Here is a 17,819-nt window from a genome sequence, read left to right on the forward strand (position 1 = left end):
CCAGAACTGACAGTGTGGACCATAAAATTGATTTTATATGCCTTCAAAAATGCACAAACTTGTCTTACTCAGTTCATAATTTTAACAAAGCACAGAATCATTAAATCAAAGCTGAGGATATGAGAGTTATTCCATCAGTCTATCATGTCTTCAGTTTATCAGCTGGGAGGAACTTTAAGTAACTGCAGAAGTATCAGACAATAGGTTTAATAACCTTAATAACTATTCTTAGTGTTTTATGCAAAGCAAGGGTATACATCATGCAATCCCTCTAACAGATCCAGTTAAATCATAATTTTTTAATGTGACAAAAGGAGAAATTATTAGGAATTACAGGAGAAATAATTATATTAACTAGTTTTATTTATCTACATAAAATTTTAAATTCAACAACTTTGCTCAGCCCCTGCCTACCTTTTTAGACCACAGTCCAGGTAGGCCATTAAGTGTGGCTTATAGCAGGCGCATCCACAGAGAGCTCAAAAAAGTAAAAATGGCAGGTGTGACTGCACCGTCAAAGACTCAGCCCTTAACATGCATCACACATGCATTAAAAAGCAATGAGATTTTGAGTGCATGGTCATGCCTGCCATCTTGATATTTTTTTACACCCCTCGATGCCCCTGCTCAGTGTGAAACAGATGATGTGCTCCTGGAATTTTGCATTTTGCATATCCAGGGAATACCACCTACCAGTATATTATCTGAGTAAGGTATTGTAAGGTAGGCCAGTGTTATCATCCCAGGAGTTTAAAAAAAAAAGAGGGAAGAGTGACTAGGGAAGAGCTATTCACGCAGCTCATACGATGATATTTCCCTTCACTTCTTCTCTTTTCTCTTTGTTTCTAGATTGCTAGCAAGGATTTACCCTCTTATTGTTGAAGTAACCCATCTACATGGGTGATGCTGTATAATAATAATAATACAAAAAACAGGGCCAGGTCTTCATTCGCTGTTCAGTCATTCAGTCACAGCACTGTACTAACTCATCACGGGTTCAGCTTGAATGGAGTATCTGATTTTAATCAATTAACATAAGAAAAAGCAGAACTGCAAAGTACTGAAGAACAATTATTAATAGTTTAACCCAAATCACTTTTTACCACATTTAATCTCAATAGTCCTGTGCTGACGGTAAAACCAGTGCTTTTTTTGTAAAAGAAAAAGGTGCCGGAACTCACACATGTCATACAACCCGCCTTGCCTACCCTACAAGGTTCCATCCAAAAAAGGTGCCGGAACTCCGTTCTGAGCGTTCTATGAGAAAAAAAGCCCTGGGTAAAACTATTCCCATCACCCAATGAGAAACTTTCTTCTTCATCGGTCGAAAGTGGCTTTTTCTACTTTATCTACAAACTGTAGGATGTCTGCTGCAAGGAGCTCCGGTTCCTCAAAAGCTGCAAAATGACCTCCTCGAGGCATGAAGTTGAATGAAACAATGTTAGCATACTTCTTTCGAGCCCATGACCGAGGAATGTACAAGACTTCATTGGGAAATGCGGCAATTCCTGTGGGAACTTTCACAGGGAACCTGCAAAGCAATGACATAATTGAACAATGAAAGCACACCCTTCTCCCAACAATACTGCTTTCTTAAACCACAAGCAAAAAATAAAGAGGCACAGAACATAACCCTGTCTACACTAAGACAACTGAACTGAAATCAGTAGGATTTATTTCCAGGAAAATGTGCCTTAGTGAAGTGAAGTGAACAAATTGCAGTTTCCAGATGCTCTTCAAGTTCAGTTCCATGTAGAGGGCATTATAGTCATCCCTGGGGATGACTAGGGCATGAGTAAGCCTTATGGTCCAAGAAGAGGTGCAACTAGCACATAAGACAAAGTTCTGCAATAACTTTGCACAACTATCTGTTCCTTAAGCAGGAGTTAGAAAGACCCCCAGACTGTGCAGTGGATCTGGCAGTGCCAGACCCCATCCCAGTACCAAAAATGATACAGTCTCAGAAGGCCCCTGTTAGGCATATGGTGTTAGCCTACAATGTTGGGTTGAAAATATATTAACCATAATGCTATGTCTTTAAGAAGTTAATTGGCCAATGGGTGTGTAAGTGTTCTCATGGCCATAAGAGGAAGCTAGGAACGTAGCTTCTCTCTCTGAATTCACTGATCTCTACTATTACTGTTTTTGCTCTGCTGTTGGTTTACTACTGTTGTAAACCTGAACTGTGTATTGACCTCTGGACTGGTAAGAAGACTTTGTATTTTGGATTGCTACTTGGACTGTTTATTTTTTGACTGTGCATTTTTGTTCTTACACCACCTCAAAAGTAAACTACTTTTTGCTTTTACAACTCAGTGTACTCTTGTGTGACTTTTACTACTCTCAGTACCCTTCCTTGTCTGTGCAACTCTTTGGTAGCACAAGGAGATCTCTGCACAACAAATTCCTTAACAGCCCCAAAACCCAGAGCCACTTAGTCTTGCCAGGGTTCAGCTGAAGCCTGTTGTTTCTCATATTGTTTCTGAGCTCCTCAGTGATTACTGCAAAGAGTTTTTTTAGAGTCACACATAAGATAGCTGGCACATATATGGTAGAGGAACAGACTTCAGACATTGTACTAGCATGCTGGCTAAATTAGGAATGCCTGCTCCAGAGCAAGAACTCCAAAACAGAAATATGGGAATCACTTACGTGTCATGTTTTTCTATGCCAATACCTTTCCCCAAAAGTTCTTTGTACAAGCGCATTGAAGAAACCACACAACCTGAAGTCCAATAGATCATTATATTCGTGAGGAGGTCATCCAGAGTGAACTTCCTGAAAAGATACAATTGATGTATTGCAATTAATCTCTTTTCACAAGCTGTAGCTAGTACAGCTCACAGGAAATGACTCGTAATAGCAGGCTCCTATTGGGTTTTGTCAGCCTTTTCAGGCAGCACAATGGATATTTTTCTTCGTCTCCTGGCATTCAAAGCACCAGTAGCCATCACACTCTTCCTTAACTGCTGTACTCTTGAGTTGTCAGATTTAGCAGAGATGGCCAAATTTACTGCTTTGATCAAAGAAAAAAAATACAATTACTTTTGTTTCTACTTTGAAACCTCTTCTGGACTTTGTGCTTGAGGTGGAAAAAAATTAAACTTTGATTTTGGGTTTTACCGAATAATACGTTTGTTGTGATAGAAATGGCTAGTTTATATTATTATGTAAAAGTAAAAACTTAAGGTTTGATGCTATTATCTGATTCTACTGCACCAAAGGGAGTAGGAAGTCAATTCCTTTTCTTGTTTTTTTCCCTTTGCCCCACACTTTTCCCTTCTCTTTTACCTCCCTCATTTTTCTATTATTTTCTTTCACATTTTTGTATTTTATATTATAACCTAATAAACAATAAACAGAAAAAGAGCTGTTAGATTTCAGCTCCCATAATTTCAGGCCAATACACTAATAGAATTGAAGTCCAAAATTACTGGAGCATCCCAAATTGGGAATGACATTTTCAATATGAAAATGAAACAGATTGAGGACCTCTGTCTTCTAAATATCCTAAGGCTGCTTTTATGTCTTTGGAATCTATTTGGGGTTTGTTGCCTTTTATGTTAGCATAGTATACAATGAGGAAACCTTCTTCAACTTCCCATCTGGGTGTTACATTTATCTTGCTTGCAAATGTTGTCACTTCATTCATCTGTGATCTTTAAAAGTTATCTTCCCTGAGAAAGTAAAATTATTATATTGCTCAACCTTTAGGTGGAATGCCTTCTCCCACTTATTTATCCTCTGACAACTTCCAATTTCCTATTTGATTGTACAGACCAACAAAATATACCGGTATCTTAACTTGGCTTCCTCTAGATGGGCGGGAATACAACTCCCATCATCCATACTTAAGATCACTAACTGGCAACTAGCTATTGTAGTCCAACACATCTTTGGAGTGCTGGAGTGGGAAAGGCTGCAATGCAAACCTATCTGGGAATAAATCCCAGTGATTCTACTTCAGGTGTGGATGTCCATAGCATTTGGTATAAAAGAAATGAGAGAGGGCAGAAATGTCACTTATAATGACTTTGACAATCACATTACTCTTTGGGGCTGTAATTTGCAACATCATTTTAGTCACTGCTGTTTTCTCTCCAGAATGATAAGAGCAAATGAGTAGTTTGTGACATTTATTATTCATGAACTGAATCTCACCATATGCAATTAATAATATATTAGCTAAGAAGATGACAAAAACATGAGCAATTACTGCCTATTAATGCTGCATCTGTCATTCAATGCAAGGAAAATGCATTCAAATATTTCTGAACTGTACTCACTTTTAATAAACACCCTAATAAACCTCATCTCCAAGTACACCATTGCTTTCAAGGCAAACTACAAGTTACTACCATCGCAAACATTTTTAAAAAATTAAGATTTGAATGAAATGAAATAATTTCAATTTGTTTAAATCAATTCATTTGAAACAAAATTATAAAATTTTAAAAAGAGAGTCATAATCTTTTTGCTTTCAAGTGCTCTGGGTGGGTTCTAACAACAACAGAATGGAACGGAACAGAACAGAACAGAATCGAATAACCTGTCACTTTGAATGTACACTTAATCGGCATACATTAATGTGTTAATAAGAAGTTGTCAGATAAATTATTTGTTGGCATCCAAAATTAAGTTGACCCTTTAGGATCTGGAATCATGACCTATGGGCAAACATGATTTCCTCATGATTTTTTGTATAGCTTTCAACCCTATGTCAGCAGATCTCTTTACTTTAAATAAATAAAATTGAATCCTAATATTGGTTGTTGTAGAATGCAGGTCAGAGGGACTCATTCCCACTCTGTGAGCATATAGTTGACCAGAGTAGAATGGAACACTAGATTATATAGGCCTATAATTTGATATAACACAGATCATAGTATCTCAATTACTTTATGTTGTTAAAATAATGTTTTAAAATGTTTTTAAAATATCATAGATCCTTCTCCTTTGCAAGAAGATTTAAGCGGAGAGATTTCAAGAGGATTTTGTGCAATGTACCTGATCTATTGCTAAACCAAAGTTTCATCTATTTCACCATGCTATAATATTATTAGCTGTATAATTTGCAAGTGAGTTCACAATTTATAAACAACTTTATAGTAGGGAGGAACAATCTGTACTAGCCCCGAGACAATCAATGTCCCTTATTGAATTTCATAGGGCATCCATCCACTTGGAAGTTGCTGAAGCAATGCTTCCTATTCATTAATTATTTATAATTAACCATATTTAAAAAATTGGCCAAGTAGGGCAGCGATACGGTGCACAGATATCTTGTAGCTATCCCTGAATCCATAGCTTATGCCCCAGGAAAGCTGCCCCACAAATGAAAACTAGGTTTTGCACACTCTAAGAGTCAAGTTCAACTTAGAATGAAGTTGGAACATGGGAGAGCCAAATATTTCTGTTTCCAGTTCAATAAAATTGAACTGCTGATGACTGTATTAGCATCACTGCTTCAGACAAGAAGGTGGTGCAGAGAGTGGTGAGGATGGCCAAAAAGATCATTGGCAGTTCCCTCCCTCCCATCCAGGACATAGCACAGAAGCGTTGTTTGAACAGGGTCCGTAAGATTATCTGGGACACTACTCATCCTCTTCACAACCTCTTTTCCTTGTTACCTTCTGGGAGGAGGCTTCGTGGTATCTGTAGCAGAACATCCAGATTCAATCATAGTTTCATTCCATACAACATTAACCTTGTGAACTCTCAGGCTTCCTCCTTCCGTTATATATTCAAGATGGACAGTATTTAATATTTTATTGTTATGTATTTGTAGGGGTATGGGTCTATACATATGTTGTATGTAGTATGTTTTGGGTGTGTGTCATGTATGTGTCTCACTTTGAGAGCGGGCAACTAAATTTCATTTTTGATGTGCGCCATTGTGCCCACAGTAAAAAATGACAATAAAGATTATCTTATCATCTTATCTTATCTTATCTTATCTTATCTTATCTTATCTTATCTTATCTTATCTTATCTTATCTTATCTTATCATCTTATCTTATCATCTTATCTTATCTTATCTTATCTTATCTTATCTTATCTTATCTTATCTTATCTTATCTTATCATCTTATCTTATCTTTAGTCCTTGGAGGAGCATTGTGGAGCTGCTAAGCCTTCGGCATTTAAGCATCTGAACACATAGCAGAACAGCATAAAATAAATAGATTCTATATTATTTGGGGCAATTAAAGTCAACTCAGGTACACTGGGGGTGGGGTGGTAAATAACACCTACTTTTCTAGTCCTCCATCTTCTAGATTTTTAAAACTGCGATCAGTCCATGTAGAAAATTTCTCCAAGATGTATGCAGCCAATCCCACAGGCGAGTCATTCAAGCCACAGCCTAGAAAAAAGAGACAGTGGCGAGTTTCAATTTAGATAACTCTCAGATGCCCACAACTGAATAACAGGCAGAGAAAGAAACTTAGAAAGGATTCACTCTAACTTATCAGGTGGTAAAAAGACACAGTGGGGGATTTGTACTTTCAAATCATTAACATTAACAGAATCTTACAAGTCTGAAAGGAGAAATCTTCCACTATCTCTTTTTACCATCTGATTTCATTACTAATTAAGCAAAATTAGTAGTAGCATCATCTTGTCATGTTTCCTGTTATTCTACTTGGGAGACTGATGGACACATAACAAATTACTGTCTTCAGATGCCATTTAATAAAGAGATGCATGACAAAGAGCAAGAGCACATGTCAAATACTCCAAAAGAATTAAGATATTGCATACTGTTTACCAACATTAACAGTTCACCATTTAATCCAAGGTTTTAATAAAGGGAAGGCACCTCTCTCTCAGTTTAAGAATGTTCCCTGCAACCAACTTGCATCATATTAACTATAAAGCTAAGTCAAGACTTGCCCCTGCCTTATCTGCCTGCCAGCTTTCCCCTGAAGGCAGAACTACTACCATGAGAAAAAGAAGCTCATTGTGTAATATAAAGAACAGTTGCTGGAATTGGGTACCGGTATGTCTAGTTTAATGAAGAGAAGGACGAGGGGTGACATGATAGCAGTGTTCCAATATCTCAGGGGCTGCCACAGAGAAGAGGGAGTCAAGCTATTCTCCAAAGCTCCTGAAGGCAGGACAAGAATCAATGGATGGAAACTAACCAAGAGAGAAGCAACCTAGAACTAAGGAGAAACTTCCTGACAGAACAATTAACCAGTGGAACAACCTGCCTCCAGAAGCGGTGAATGCTCCAACACTGGAAGTTTTTAAGAAGAGACTGGACAGCCATTTGTCTGAAATGGTATAGGGCAGGGGTCTTCAAACTTGGCCCTTTTATGACTTGTGGACTTCAACTCCCAGAATTCCTCAGCCAGCATGGGAGTTGAAGTCCACAAGTCATAAAAGGACCAAGTTTGAAGACCCCTGGTATAGGGTTTCCTGCCTCAGCAGGGAGTTGAACTAGAAGACCTCAAAGGTCCCTTCCAACTCTATTATTGTTATGTTATGTGTTTCTCATCTGTTTCAAAGAATGCTTCAGTTGGATGGATGGCAGTGCTTCTACTCATATATACTAGCACAGGTTCCACAACTCATGGCTAATTAATCACTGGAAGCCCCAGTAGTTATCTCCCGAGTTCAATAATCACTGGAGGTTCCCTAGCCTCTTTTGTGGGGTCCTTAGAATAGATTCATCTATGGAGAAGGCCAAAACAATCATGGTAGCAAAGACAATGATGCATTTGAAGGCCTGCCTCAGCATGTCAAAAGGACAGGGCTTTGATTGCACCATTGCAGACATTTTGGGGATCATCCCCCTAGCAATCATCCATTTGTCAGAACCCCAAGACTACACTTGTTTTATTTGATGTCAAATCTCTGAATTACAATGATGCAATTTCCCAGTTAGTTATAAATATCAAAATAGGCTTAAGATGTTTATTTTACTATTTTTGTCCTTCAAAAGTAGGAGAAGGAGTAGGCTAAGGTCTTGAGAAATCTCAGGGCAGATATAAGCACACAAACAAATATAAATGTGCGCAAGCCAAATCCTCTTTAGTTTTCTAAGGAATCACAGCCAAGAGTCAAAGAAAAATTGTAAAGGTTCCTCACAGAAAGAAATGATTTCAAACAATTTATAATAAAAGTATTATAGAAGAATGTTAGGACGATACAGGATGAACCTCAGAAGCTTTACCTTAGAAACAAAGTAAGAAGTGGGAAAAATAGATTAACTGAACCCACAGAAATTAATCTGACAATAGGTGGTAAGGGCTATCAATTGATATTTTTCATTTCATGCTATGAACGTGCACATCATTATCAGCTTCACGCATAGCTATTCAAAAGCACACTATAGATTGCATGTACAGTGTTAAGATAGAAGCATAGGCAACTGAATTTGGAGAGGCAAAAACAGAAGAAGAAACTGTAATTTATCAAACTAGGCCAGCCATATTTTTTGCTAGGAAAATACTTGTTTAATGGCTCAGACAGTTGTGAATTACCTCTATTTTCTTTTGTGATTGCCAGAGTATGTGAGAGGCATTTGAGAAATGTGACTCATCATCCTCTCTGCTATCAACACATGAAATATGACCATATTTACACATGTCTGGACATGTCGATTTGGTGAGAAGTAAGGGCACGCAGCGATGTGTGCAGATGTGTACTTGTCCCTTTTGCTGAGAATCATATTTCATTTCACTGATTTTGTCATCAGCCCCAATCTTCATACTCTGGGCAACAATCATCAGAGTGAAAATACAGAATACAGATAGTCCTTGACTTACAACCACAACTGAGCCCCAAATTTCTGTTGCTAAGTTGTTAAGTGAGTTTTGCCCTATTTGACGACCTTTCTTTCTCTCATTGTTAAGTGAATCACTGCATGTGTTAAGTCAGCAGAACAGTTGCTAAGTCAATCTAGCTTCCCCATAGAGTTTGCTTGTCAGAAGATCTCAAAAGGTGATCACATGGCCCTGGGACACTGCAACCGTCATAAATATGAGTCAGTTGCCAAGTGTATTAATTTTGATCAAGTGACCATGGGGATGCTACAATGATTGTAAGAGTGAAAAATGGTCATAAGTCACTTTTTCAGTGCTGTTGTAACTTCGAACGATCACTAAATGAAGTGTTGTGAGTTGAAGACTACCTGCACAAGAAGGCAGACATTACAATGAATAGAAATCCTCCAGCTGGTTAAAAGCACATTAAATCAGTGTTGCTTCCCATGAGGAACAGATCACACAGGGCCACACAGGACTTTTGCTTCTTATCAATGCTAACATTGTGAGCCTTCATCTTCATTTGCATATTTGCAAATAAATCAAATATTACCAGAAACTTTTAAGACTCTCTAGGGCTACTACTTCACTACAAGAAAACTAAGTCCAAGTATCCCAAAGGTGCTTTTTCAAGTGACAACTGGACTTTCTTGTTTTTCTCTGAAGAAGTTTCGCTTCTCATCCAAAAAGCCTCTTCAGCTTTGACTGGATGGATTAGCAATGGACTGGCAATGGAAGGATTAATACTCCTTGCAGACAGTTGGTCATTTGCATTCTTTTAATGCTTTTTCAAAGTTTCTTGGATGAAAAGCGAAACATTGTCAAAGAAAAACAAGAAGGTCCATTTGCCCTGTGAAAAAGCACCCTTGGGATAACTATGACTTGGATGACTGAGAATCTCCATACACATTAAGTCCAAGTAACAATTTCCTGGAGGCTTCTTGTTGCTTAGGAAAACATACAGCTAACACAGTAACAGCAAGTATCCTTTTGAGTGAACTTTGACTCTGCAAATATGCAGAAATTATTCTGTTTTCTCCCTGGTTTTTTTTAAAAAAACCTGTCAGTCTAAACTACACATGTGGGATTATACCTACTTTCTAATTAGCTTTGACCCTGTTTAGCTTTTTGCTTCAGCCAAAGTTGGCTAGATTAGATCCTGCCACCTAACTGTAACTAAAAAAAACCAAAGTGCATTTTCTGATTCTATAAAGGCTTATTTGCAAAAACAAGCACATGCAATGTTCAAAACAAAAGCTTCCCTTACCCACAGTGTCTGGCTTTGTAGCTTGAATGTGGAGATAGCCACTCTCCAGAAGAATTCTGTTGAGCATCTTTTTTTTGAAAGGAAAGATCTGTTGAATATCTTCTGCCTGGAAGCCAAATAGTCCTGGGAAATATTGTCCCAATAGAATGGAGAGTATCTGCTTGAAGCTCATTGTGGTCAGAAATACTATATTTATGTGAATGCCTTTCACGTGGCTAAAACAATTGTTTAGAAAGAAGTCAGGCACTTTAACAATAACATTGTGGTTTGTTCAAATTCATACATTTATGTCTCATAATTATTCACACATAATAAGGCACATTTGAGTTTTTGGGATATTAGTAGTTACAGATGGAAAATAAATCTTCCACAACTGAAGATTTTTGGGGACATACTCATGTGACTCTCAGCAATTCTTCTTTAGGATGGTACCTCCAGATGTGATAATTTACAATATCTATCAACCCAACATAGCATGACCATTGGCTGAAGAAGATGGCCCCTGTAATTCAAAAGCTTGAGATGATGACTTGGAAAGGCTAGTTCTTTAAGAAATCAGATGTTCAGTTTATTGGCAGGCCATTATTGTTCTCAGTAATGCTTTTTCTCAGACCACGTCCATTGATAGATTACTGCCGCTATGGCCAACTCCTCCTTTTAATCAAAAGTATATCCCAGAGAAAAGAGGCTCTTTTACTCTGCAGGGACCTCTTGAACTGACAGCTGTGTGCTAGAGTGTTAAGATGGGGATGAGGTAAGAAGCCCCATGGATATTTCGGTTTCAGTTCTCATTATTGACCACATCCCTCCACTGCAACATCTGGCAAATTCTATCCTCTGTGTGTTCTTGTCTTTATACAATCATTGACAGTTAAGGTTTTCCAAAGTCAGCATTAACAAGGTGCACCAAGCACCTTGAAAAGGGACATTAAAAATACAATGCCAGTAGATACCCATGCATGGTCATAAAGGGACAGAAGACAATAAAGGAACTAATATATTTTTTAACATACACACAATCCTTGACTTATGACTCATCAATCAGAATTGAATTGTGGTTGTTTTGAAAATGGCAGCCCAGGAATGAAGAGGCTTGCTCTGTTTCCTTAACATGAGCTCCAGAGAAATCCGCAGTGGTTTGCAGAGTTCTGGAGCTTTTTGGAGCTCACTTTAAGGCAGCAGAGTAAGTCCCTCCACTGCTGGGCTATGTAGCCTATCCCAGAAGCAGCTGCTATTTTCATAGCGCCCACAATTCAATGAAGCGACCATGAAAATGGCAGCCACTTCTGCGATTGCACCATGTCTACCAGAAACAGAGTGGCCTGCTCTCCTTTCCTGATCCAGCCTCCAGAGATCTGCAGAACCTCCACTAGGCTTCCCAGGAACTTCCCCACGCTCCTGAGGCACTCTGTGCTCTGCCTAATGAGCTTAACAACCACATTGGGAAAAGCAAGGAAGGGGAGGCTCATAAGTGAGGTGATCGTGTGGGTACTCCACTTAAAAACCTTCATGACTTTTGACTATAATAGTCAGGCTCCGTTATGGTCATTGGTTGAGGACTAGCTGTACTATATATTGGGAGGGTTAGCCTTTTTATTCAGAATTACCTTTGGAAGGCAGAAAATTGATTGCTTGTGAGTGCCACCTTTGAGTACAACTGCTATAGTGCAGCATGAGTATAGTACTGCAACTTCAATTACCATTTAAATGGAAATAATATAAAGAATAATTTTAAGAACAATTTTAACAACAGCTATTAATGAGAAAAAGAAAACAAGAGAGAACTTTCCATAAACTTATTCAGTAAGATACAAAGAGTAACTTGCAAAAGATACTAATAATCAATGCAGTGCTGCTTCTGCAGTAATAATCCAAGAAACATGGCATTTACATTTCATGATCCAGAATTTGATCTGATCAGACCCTTTTTTCCTACTCATTTTTAGCAAGAAAAATAAGCCCAAATCTCTTGATGACCAAAAATCTATTGTTCTTTTCAGTGGGGCTCTGTAAAATGAATTTGTCTACAGTAGAATGATACAGTGATACTCAACAGTCTAAAGCAGAAGAAAGACACTTCATGTTTATGCACTGCTTAGATAAATCTGATTTGAATTTAACTGTTAGAAAGATAAAATCTCACCGTGGAACAATCTGAGCCATATTTGTGCATATCACAGACCCATAGTCCCCTCCCTGAATGTAGAATTTATGAAAGCCCAGTTTGAGCATTAGCTTATAGAAGACACGGGCAGCACACATAGGATTAAAGCCTAGGGGGGAAAAAGGGAAAAACAAGTAAGACCGTTTTTTCTAAATTCAAATATAAGCTGTCCTTGCAATTGTTCATTCACTCATATTTAAGACTGTTAACATTTTTCCTAGCTAATATTTTAACAGAACACAATTACCAATACAGTATTTCATAGGAGAATCCTTCCCTCTGTTAAGTCTTGCCAGAAGACTCAATAAACTCTGTGAAATTCTTGCCTAAAGCAGAATTATAAGAAGACCCCTCCTCTGCTTTTAAATAAATTCATGCAGATAACAACACAGGATATTTATTGAACTGGGGGGGGCTGCTACATGGGATTGATGGCTGGTATTGAATAAAAGTGGTACAATTCAAAGCATCTTGGATTTAGACATGAGACCCACTGTTCAAATCCCACTCAGTCACTACAAGGCTGACTAGAATACAGGTAGTCCTTGACTTACATCAGTTCATTTAATGACTGTTTGAAGATACATCACTGACAAAAGTGACTTATGACCATTTTTTACACTTGTAACCATTACAGCACACTGTTCTGAACCAGCCCTTCTGGCCTTGTAGTAAGGCAAACCCCTTATCAGAAAGAAGAGACTGGAGAGCGTCCAAGGCTAAAAGGCATCTGCCAAGATTTAATTACGCAGTTAACAAAAACACTAGAGCTTGTCTTCTCAAGCGGAAAAGTTGCTTTCAGCAACCAGCCCCTCCCCAAACACTCCTTTTATAGAGAGCTCAGGGCGTGGTCTCCCTGTGCCTCCTCCCGAGGAGTCCCATAGCCTTTCTTTGTTTGTTCCTGCTCGACTGCCTCCTGCGTCGGGCGTCCTTGAACAGGGCCAGCTGTGGGTCATCATCCTCCGCACTCTCGGGCTCACGCAGCTGAGAAGAGGTCCCCGGCTGAGGACTCTGCAAAGCCTCCAAACCATCATCAGCCGGTTCGTCTCCCTCCTCCCCCTCATCTGAGTCCTCCGATACGTCGGAGCCGGCTGTCGGACCCACAGGCTGGCCCTGAGTCACAACACACCCCACAGTCGTGTGATCAAAATTCAGATGCTTGGCAACTGACTCATGAGGGTTGCAGTGTCCCGGGGTCATGTGATTGCCGTTTGCAACCTTCTGACAAGCAGACTCAATGGGGAATCCAGATTCACTTAACTACTGTGTTATTAATTTAACAAGTGCAGTGAGTCCCTTTAACAACTGTGGCAAGAAAGATCATAAAATGAGGCAAACCCTACTTAACAAATGTCTTATTTAGTAATAGAAATTTTGTGCTCAATTGTGGTCCTAAGTCAAAGACTATCTGAATGTTGGGCCTTTCATTTTTACTTCTTTCTTTTTTTCACCTTTTTTGTGAGGAGCCTCTGAGAAGGCGAAGCCAGGAATGGAAGGGCAAATCATCTCAAAAATGTGGTCACCATTCAGGCCATGGTTTACAGGGTCAGTCAAAAGAGGGATAATTTTGTATAGTTCATAGATTGAGCCAGGCCAACCATGGATCATCAATAAAGGCTTAGCAGACTGCCCTTCAGACAAGTGCGGAGGTTTTACATGAAGAAAATGGATATCAATTCCTACAGGAAGAAAACATAGACACAGAATCTTCAGAAAATAACTAAATAGATATGTCAACATAATATAATTTTCTGAGAGCCAATAGAGTGCTGGTTTGTGCCCTGTGGAATTCAAATTAGTATCTGTAATTCTCAAAATGAAATTCACTGTAGCCTGAAGCAATGGCCTTTCAAGGTTGCTGGAGAGCAAAAATGTGGTTTTAGTTTCTTCAAAGAACACGGATACCAAAGAAACCAAAATAAGTATTGAAATATAGCAAGATTTGAAAATGATGGCAAAAATGTGTAATTTGTAATTTTAGAAACTGAACACACAAGGAAAGCATAGTTAATGGGGGGGGGAAACGACATGTATCTCTGTCTAATATAAATCAACATGCCATAAAATCTGCTTGCTAATGTTAGCAAGGTACTAGATCAGGTTAATTCAAGGCAGAGTTTCCAAAATGAATTTCTCTATATTAATTCATGCTAATTGTGCCTGGCTTCAATACCAAGTCATAATCATAGCAACAACATGGTTGGCCGCTACTTAGGACTAAAAGATCTGGTCTGCACAAAAATACAAGCTCACTCATGCCATCTAGTGCTCCACTGGAGTCTTGCAATTCAGTTCTGATGTCCCAGTCACACATCATTGTGTGCAGTAATTAAGTAACTAAGTCTCTATTTCATTTCAGTTCAATTCAGTCATATATAGATAGTCCTCACTTAATGACTGGTCATATTGTGTCCATTTGAAGTTATGGTGGGCCACCCAAAAGCTACTTATGACCCAGTTTCAAAATAATTGTTTTGCTGCAGCAACCCTGCAGTCATTGGCCCTTACGACTGACCACAGGGACACTGCAGCACACACACACACACCACACACACAAACCTATCTTCCAAGACACTGGGTCCCTGCAGACCTTAGGCCTGCTTCCCACCTTACTAGTCACCTTACCACAACCTTGCTCTCACTTATCTTTCATAGATCTCTAGAGCTCAGAAAGTCTGGATAGAGAAAGAGGGCAGGTCATTCCATTGCTGGGCCACATGGCATGATACTGAAATTGACAGCCATTTCTCAAGCAGTGGGACTGAACTGTGACCACTCATAAAATGGAAGCCACATCTTAGGGTGCACTGTGTGGCCCAGCAATGGAGCATCTTACTTTGCTTCTTCTAGTACTGCAGAGTACTACACAGCTCATGTTAGCAAAGCAAAACAAGGCACTCTGCTGCTGACATCATGGTGCGATTCCATAAGAAGCTGTCATTTTCTCAACAGGTACTTCCTGGATTGTGCTATGCAACCCAGCAGCAAAACAGTTTGTGGCTGCTTGGCACAATCCCGTCATTGGTAAATGAGGGCCACTTGTGGGATTGTAGCAACGGAGCACCTTGCTTTGCTTGAAAAAAAAAATCTGCTTTTAAATGAATTCAAAGTAAAACAAGCTAAGATAAAATATAATCCAATGAGATGGTGCTGGTTGGCTACAACTGTTCCAAGTCTCTATAACAATAAAGAGATGGGATGGTGAGTTCCACTTTAATTTTAGTTCATAAGTGATCTGAAAAAAATGAAAATACCCTCATGCACAACCAGATATACTGCATGTTAGAATATTCAATCAATGAGCTTGAACAAAGAAATAAAGAATATTAACCTTACAAAACACAAATCTATAAAAATATCAAAGGCAAATTGCACGTGTGCCCTCTACTTGTCAGTTTATCTGGATTTCTCTACAGATTCCTGGAGACTCCAGACGTCTATCAGAGGCAAGAGCATTCCAGCCTCAGTCCAACCACTTATTTTTAAAAGTAATCTCTATTTTCCTACTCCAGCAAAAAATGGGAGTTGGCGATATCCCTCTGAGTCTATGTTAAAAAAAACATTAAAATAAACATGTCTCCCTCATGTATGTTTATTGGGGATGTTCTGAAGATGTTTTATCTAAATGTAGGTGCAGGAAAAGAGCTATGTGGTTGAAAGTATCCCTCTGTGTGAGAGAGATAACACTGAGGCTGCCTGGCTAGGCAGAAATACCACCCCTCCCATCTTAAGCCAAGTTCAGATTAGTCCCCCCACCCATCCAAAAAGGGATGTAAGAGTTATTCCAGGAAGCTCAGAGACAGAACTCTCAATCCTTCCAGTCTGCAAATAGGCAACCTGGTTGGCCCTATTCACCACACATATATCCAGGCCATTGTTTCACATAGCCAGTTGGTCACACTTATTTCCTTGATGAGCATAACAACGTTCACAGCTGATCACATCCTTTTTCAAGGATGTGCCGATATCCATGGCTATCCAGGTTAATCCATCTTGTTCTCTCCGTGTCCTTGGCACAGAAAAAGGAAAGATAACGAAGAGGGGAATGTTGACAATTGAGAGAACAAGAGGAGGAAACTCTTGTATTGGAAGAAGTACGAAATATAATAAAGTTTTGTGTAAAGGCTCCATTTAACTGTTGTGTGTTCACACATAACTGAAAGAAGTACCAGAGTGCATTGACTGGCAAAAAGGGTATAGCAAAGTTTATGCATGGATGCTAAGAACACAAGTGGCTTATAAAATGCTCAGATCAGACATACTATAGTAATTATTAGTTGCAAACCTTCAATCTTTGTTTTGAATTGTGGGAATTGGTTGAGAATTTCCACTTGTTTCTTCCAGTCAAACTGGTTTCTCCAATAAGAGGTGATTTTCTTAAGGTAAGTTGCATTAAACCCATAATGAAAATAACTGTCCTCTAATGGCTCTACAAATCTAGCTTTGTCAAGTCTTTGATGTAAATCCTAGAACACAAGCAAAGTGTACACAGGAAAAAGAAGATAACATGAAAAAAGCAAAATTGTAATGTCCTGTTAATGACTGCTATTAAGTTAAGTAAATATATCATGTAAGTTATATATAAAACATGAAAAAGGAACACAGTGAAGGACAACCAAGATGCAAGTCTCCATAAGGGTGCTGTAACCTACGTAGAGATTATAATCTTTTCAGATTGGGTAGTGTAATTAAGAAATCCCTCTTGGCTTGGAGACTGAATGACTGAAATGTGTTTTTACTTCAGCTTTTTTTCACCCCAGTGCTGGCTCAAGGTTGTGTGGTGTCTGAGCCCACACTGACTGCTGGCACTGCTTCCTGCTGGTGTGAACATTTAACATTTTTATAATAGCCTTTGTTTTCAGAAGAAGGGTGATGTTGGCGCCCCTAATCTTTGGTGTCATGGGCCAGTGTCTACTTGGCCTTAACATAAAGCCAGTTGTGCACATGCCATCATTAATGTGGGGACAAAATGAAAAAAAATCCATGTAAGTCACTCTTAGTTGTTGGATAAAAACTGAGGTACAAATATAATAAATATATTATAAAACCCTGCACTGGGATTATTCTTAATGAGAAATGGGCCCAAAGCCAAACCAAATCAGACATACTGTATCTAGCTTCTGGTTGATATTTTCCCCTTTCTTCAATTTATTCTCTTCCTGAGAACTGGAAAAAATATCACTACTTTTTTCCTGTATTTTGATGGGGTACAACTTTATCCTACACATGTAAATATTAACTCTTTATTCATGATTATTTCCATTTTAATTAAAAGTTATAAATTATACTTCACCTCACTAAAAAGCTTTTGTTAATATTTGCTGTCTCTGTCAACAATATGCCATTATCTGCATATCATATACTCAACTGATACATTTTTAATATCACCCCAACCAACAAACCTATACATTTACTTTAAGTACATTCAACAAGGACATCAGCCATTCTCCCCTTATTGCTTGATTAATGTTACTAAACTTTCAAACTTTTTTCTCTACTTGCATCATATATTCCATTCAAGAAACTTCCAATTATTCAGACAAAACTTGTCCCAATTCGTTATTTGTATTTTATCCCTAAATCTACAAATCTGCAATCTGCAATATAGTTTTTTACAT

At 38.6% G+C, this 17,819-nt stretch overlaps 1 protein-coding gene across 6 annotated transcripts in view; it reads right to left on the minus strand.

The window, feature by feature from the left end:
• Nucleotides 1–279: 279 nt before the first annotated feature.
• The window catches only part of EPHX1 (epoxide hydrolase 1), a 30,979-nt gene continuing 13,439 nt past the window's right edge, over nt 280–17,819 (minus strand). For all 6 annotated transcript variants that reach the window (XM_083352620.1, XM_083352617.1, XM_083352619.1 and 3 more), the window contains 7 exons: nt 16,487–16,667; nt 13,653–13,880; nt 12,181–12,310; nt 10,038–10,252; nt 6,255–6,363; nt 2,653–2,778; nt 280–1,531 (listed from right to left, as the gene is read on the minus strand). In XM_083352620.1, coding sequence (XP_083208746.1) covers nt 1,318–1,531; nt 2,653–2,778; nt 6,255–6,363; nt 10,038–10,252; nt 12,181–12,310; nt 13,653–13,880; nt 16,487–16,667 — 1,203 coding nt within the window. In that variant the 3' untranslated portion in view covers nt 280–1,317. The remainder of the gene's footprint in view (nt 1,532–2,652; nt 2,779–6,254; nt 6,364–10,037; nt 10,253–12,180; nt 12,311–13,652; nt 13,881–16,486; nt 16,668–17,819) is intronic.

Source organism: Vipera ursinii (assembly GCF_947247035.1).
Source record: "Vipera ursinii genome assembly, chromosome: 1".
NCBI classification, from domain to species: domain Eukaryota; kingdom Metazoa; phylum Chordata; class Lepidosauria; order Squamata; family Viperidae; genus Vipera; species Vipera ursinii.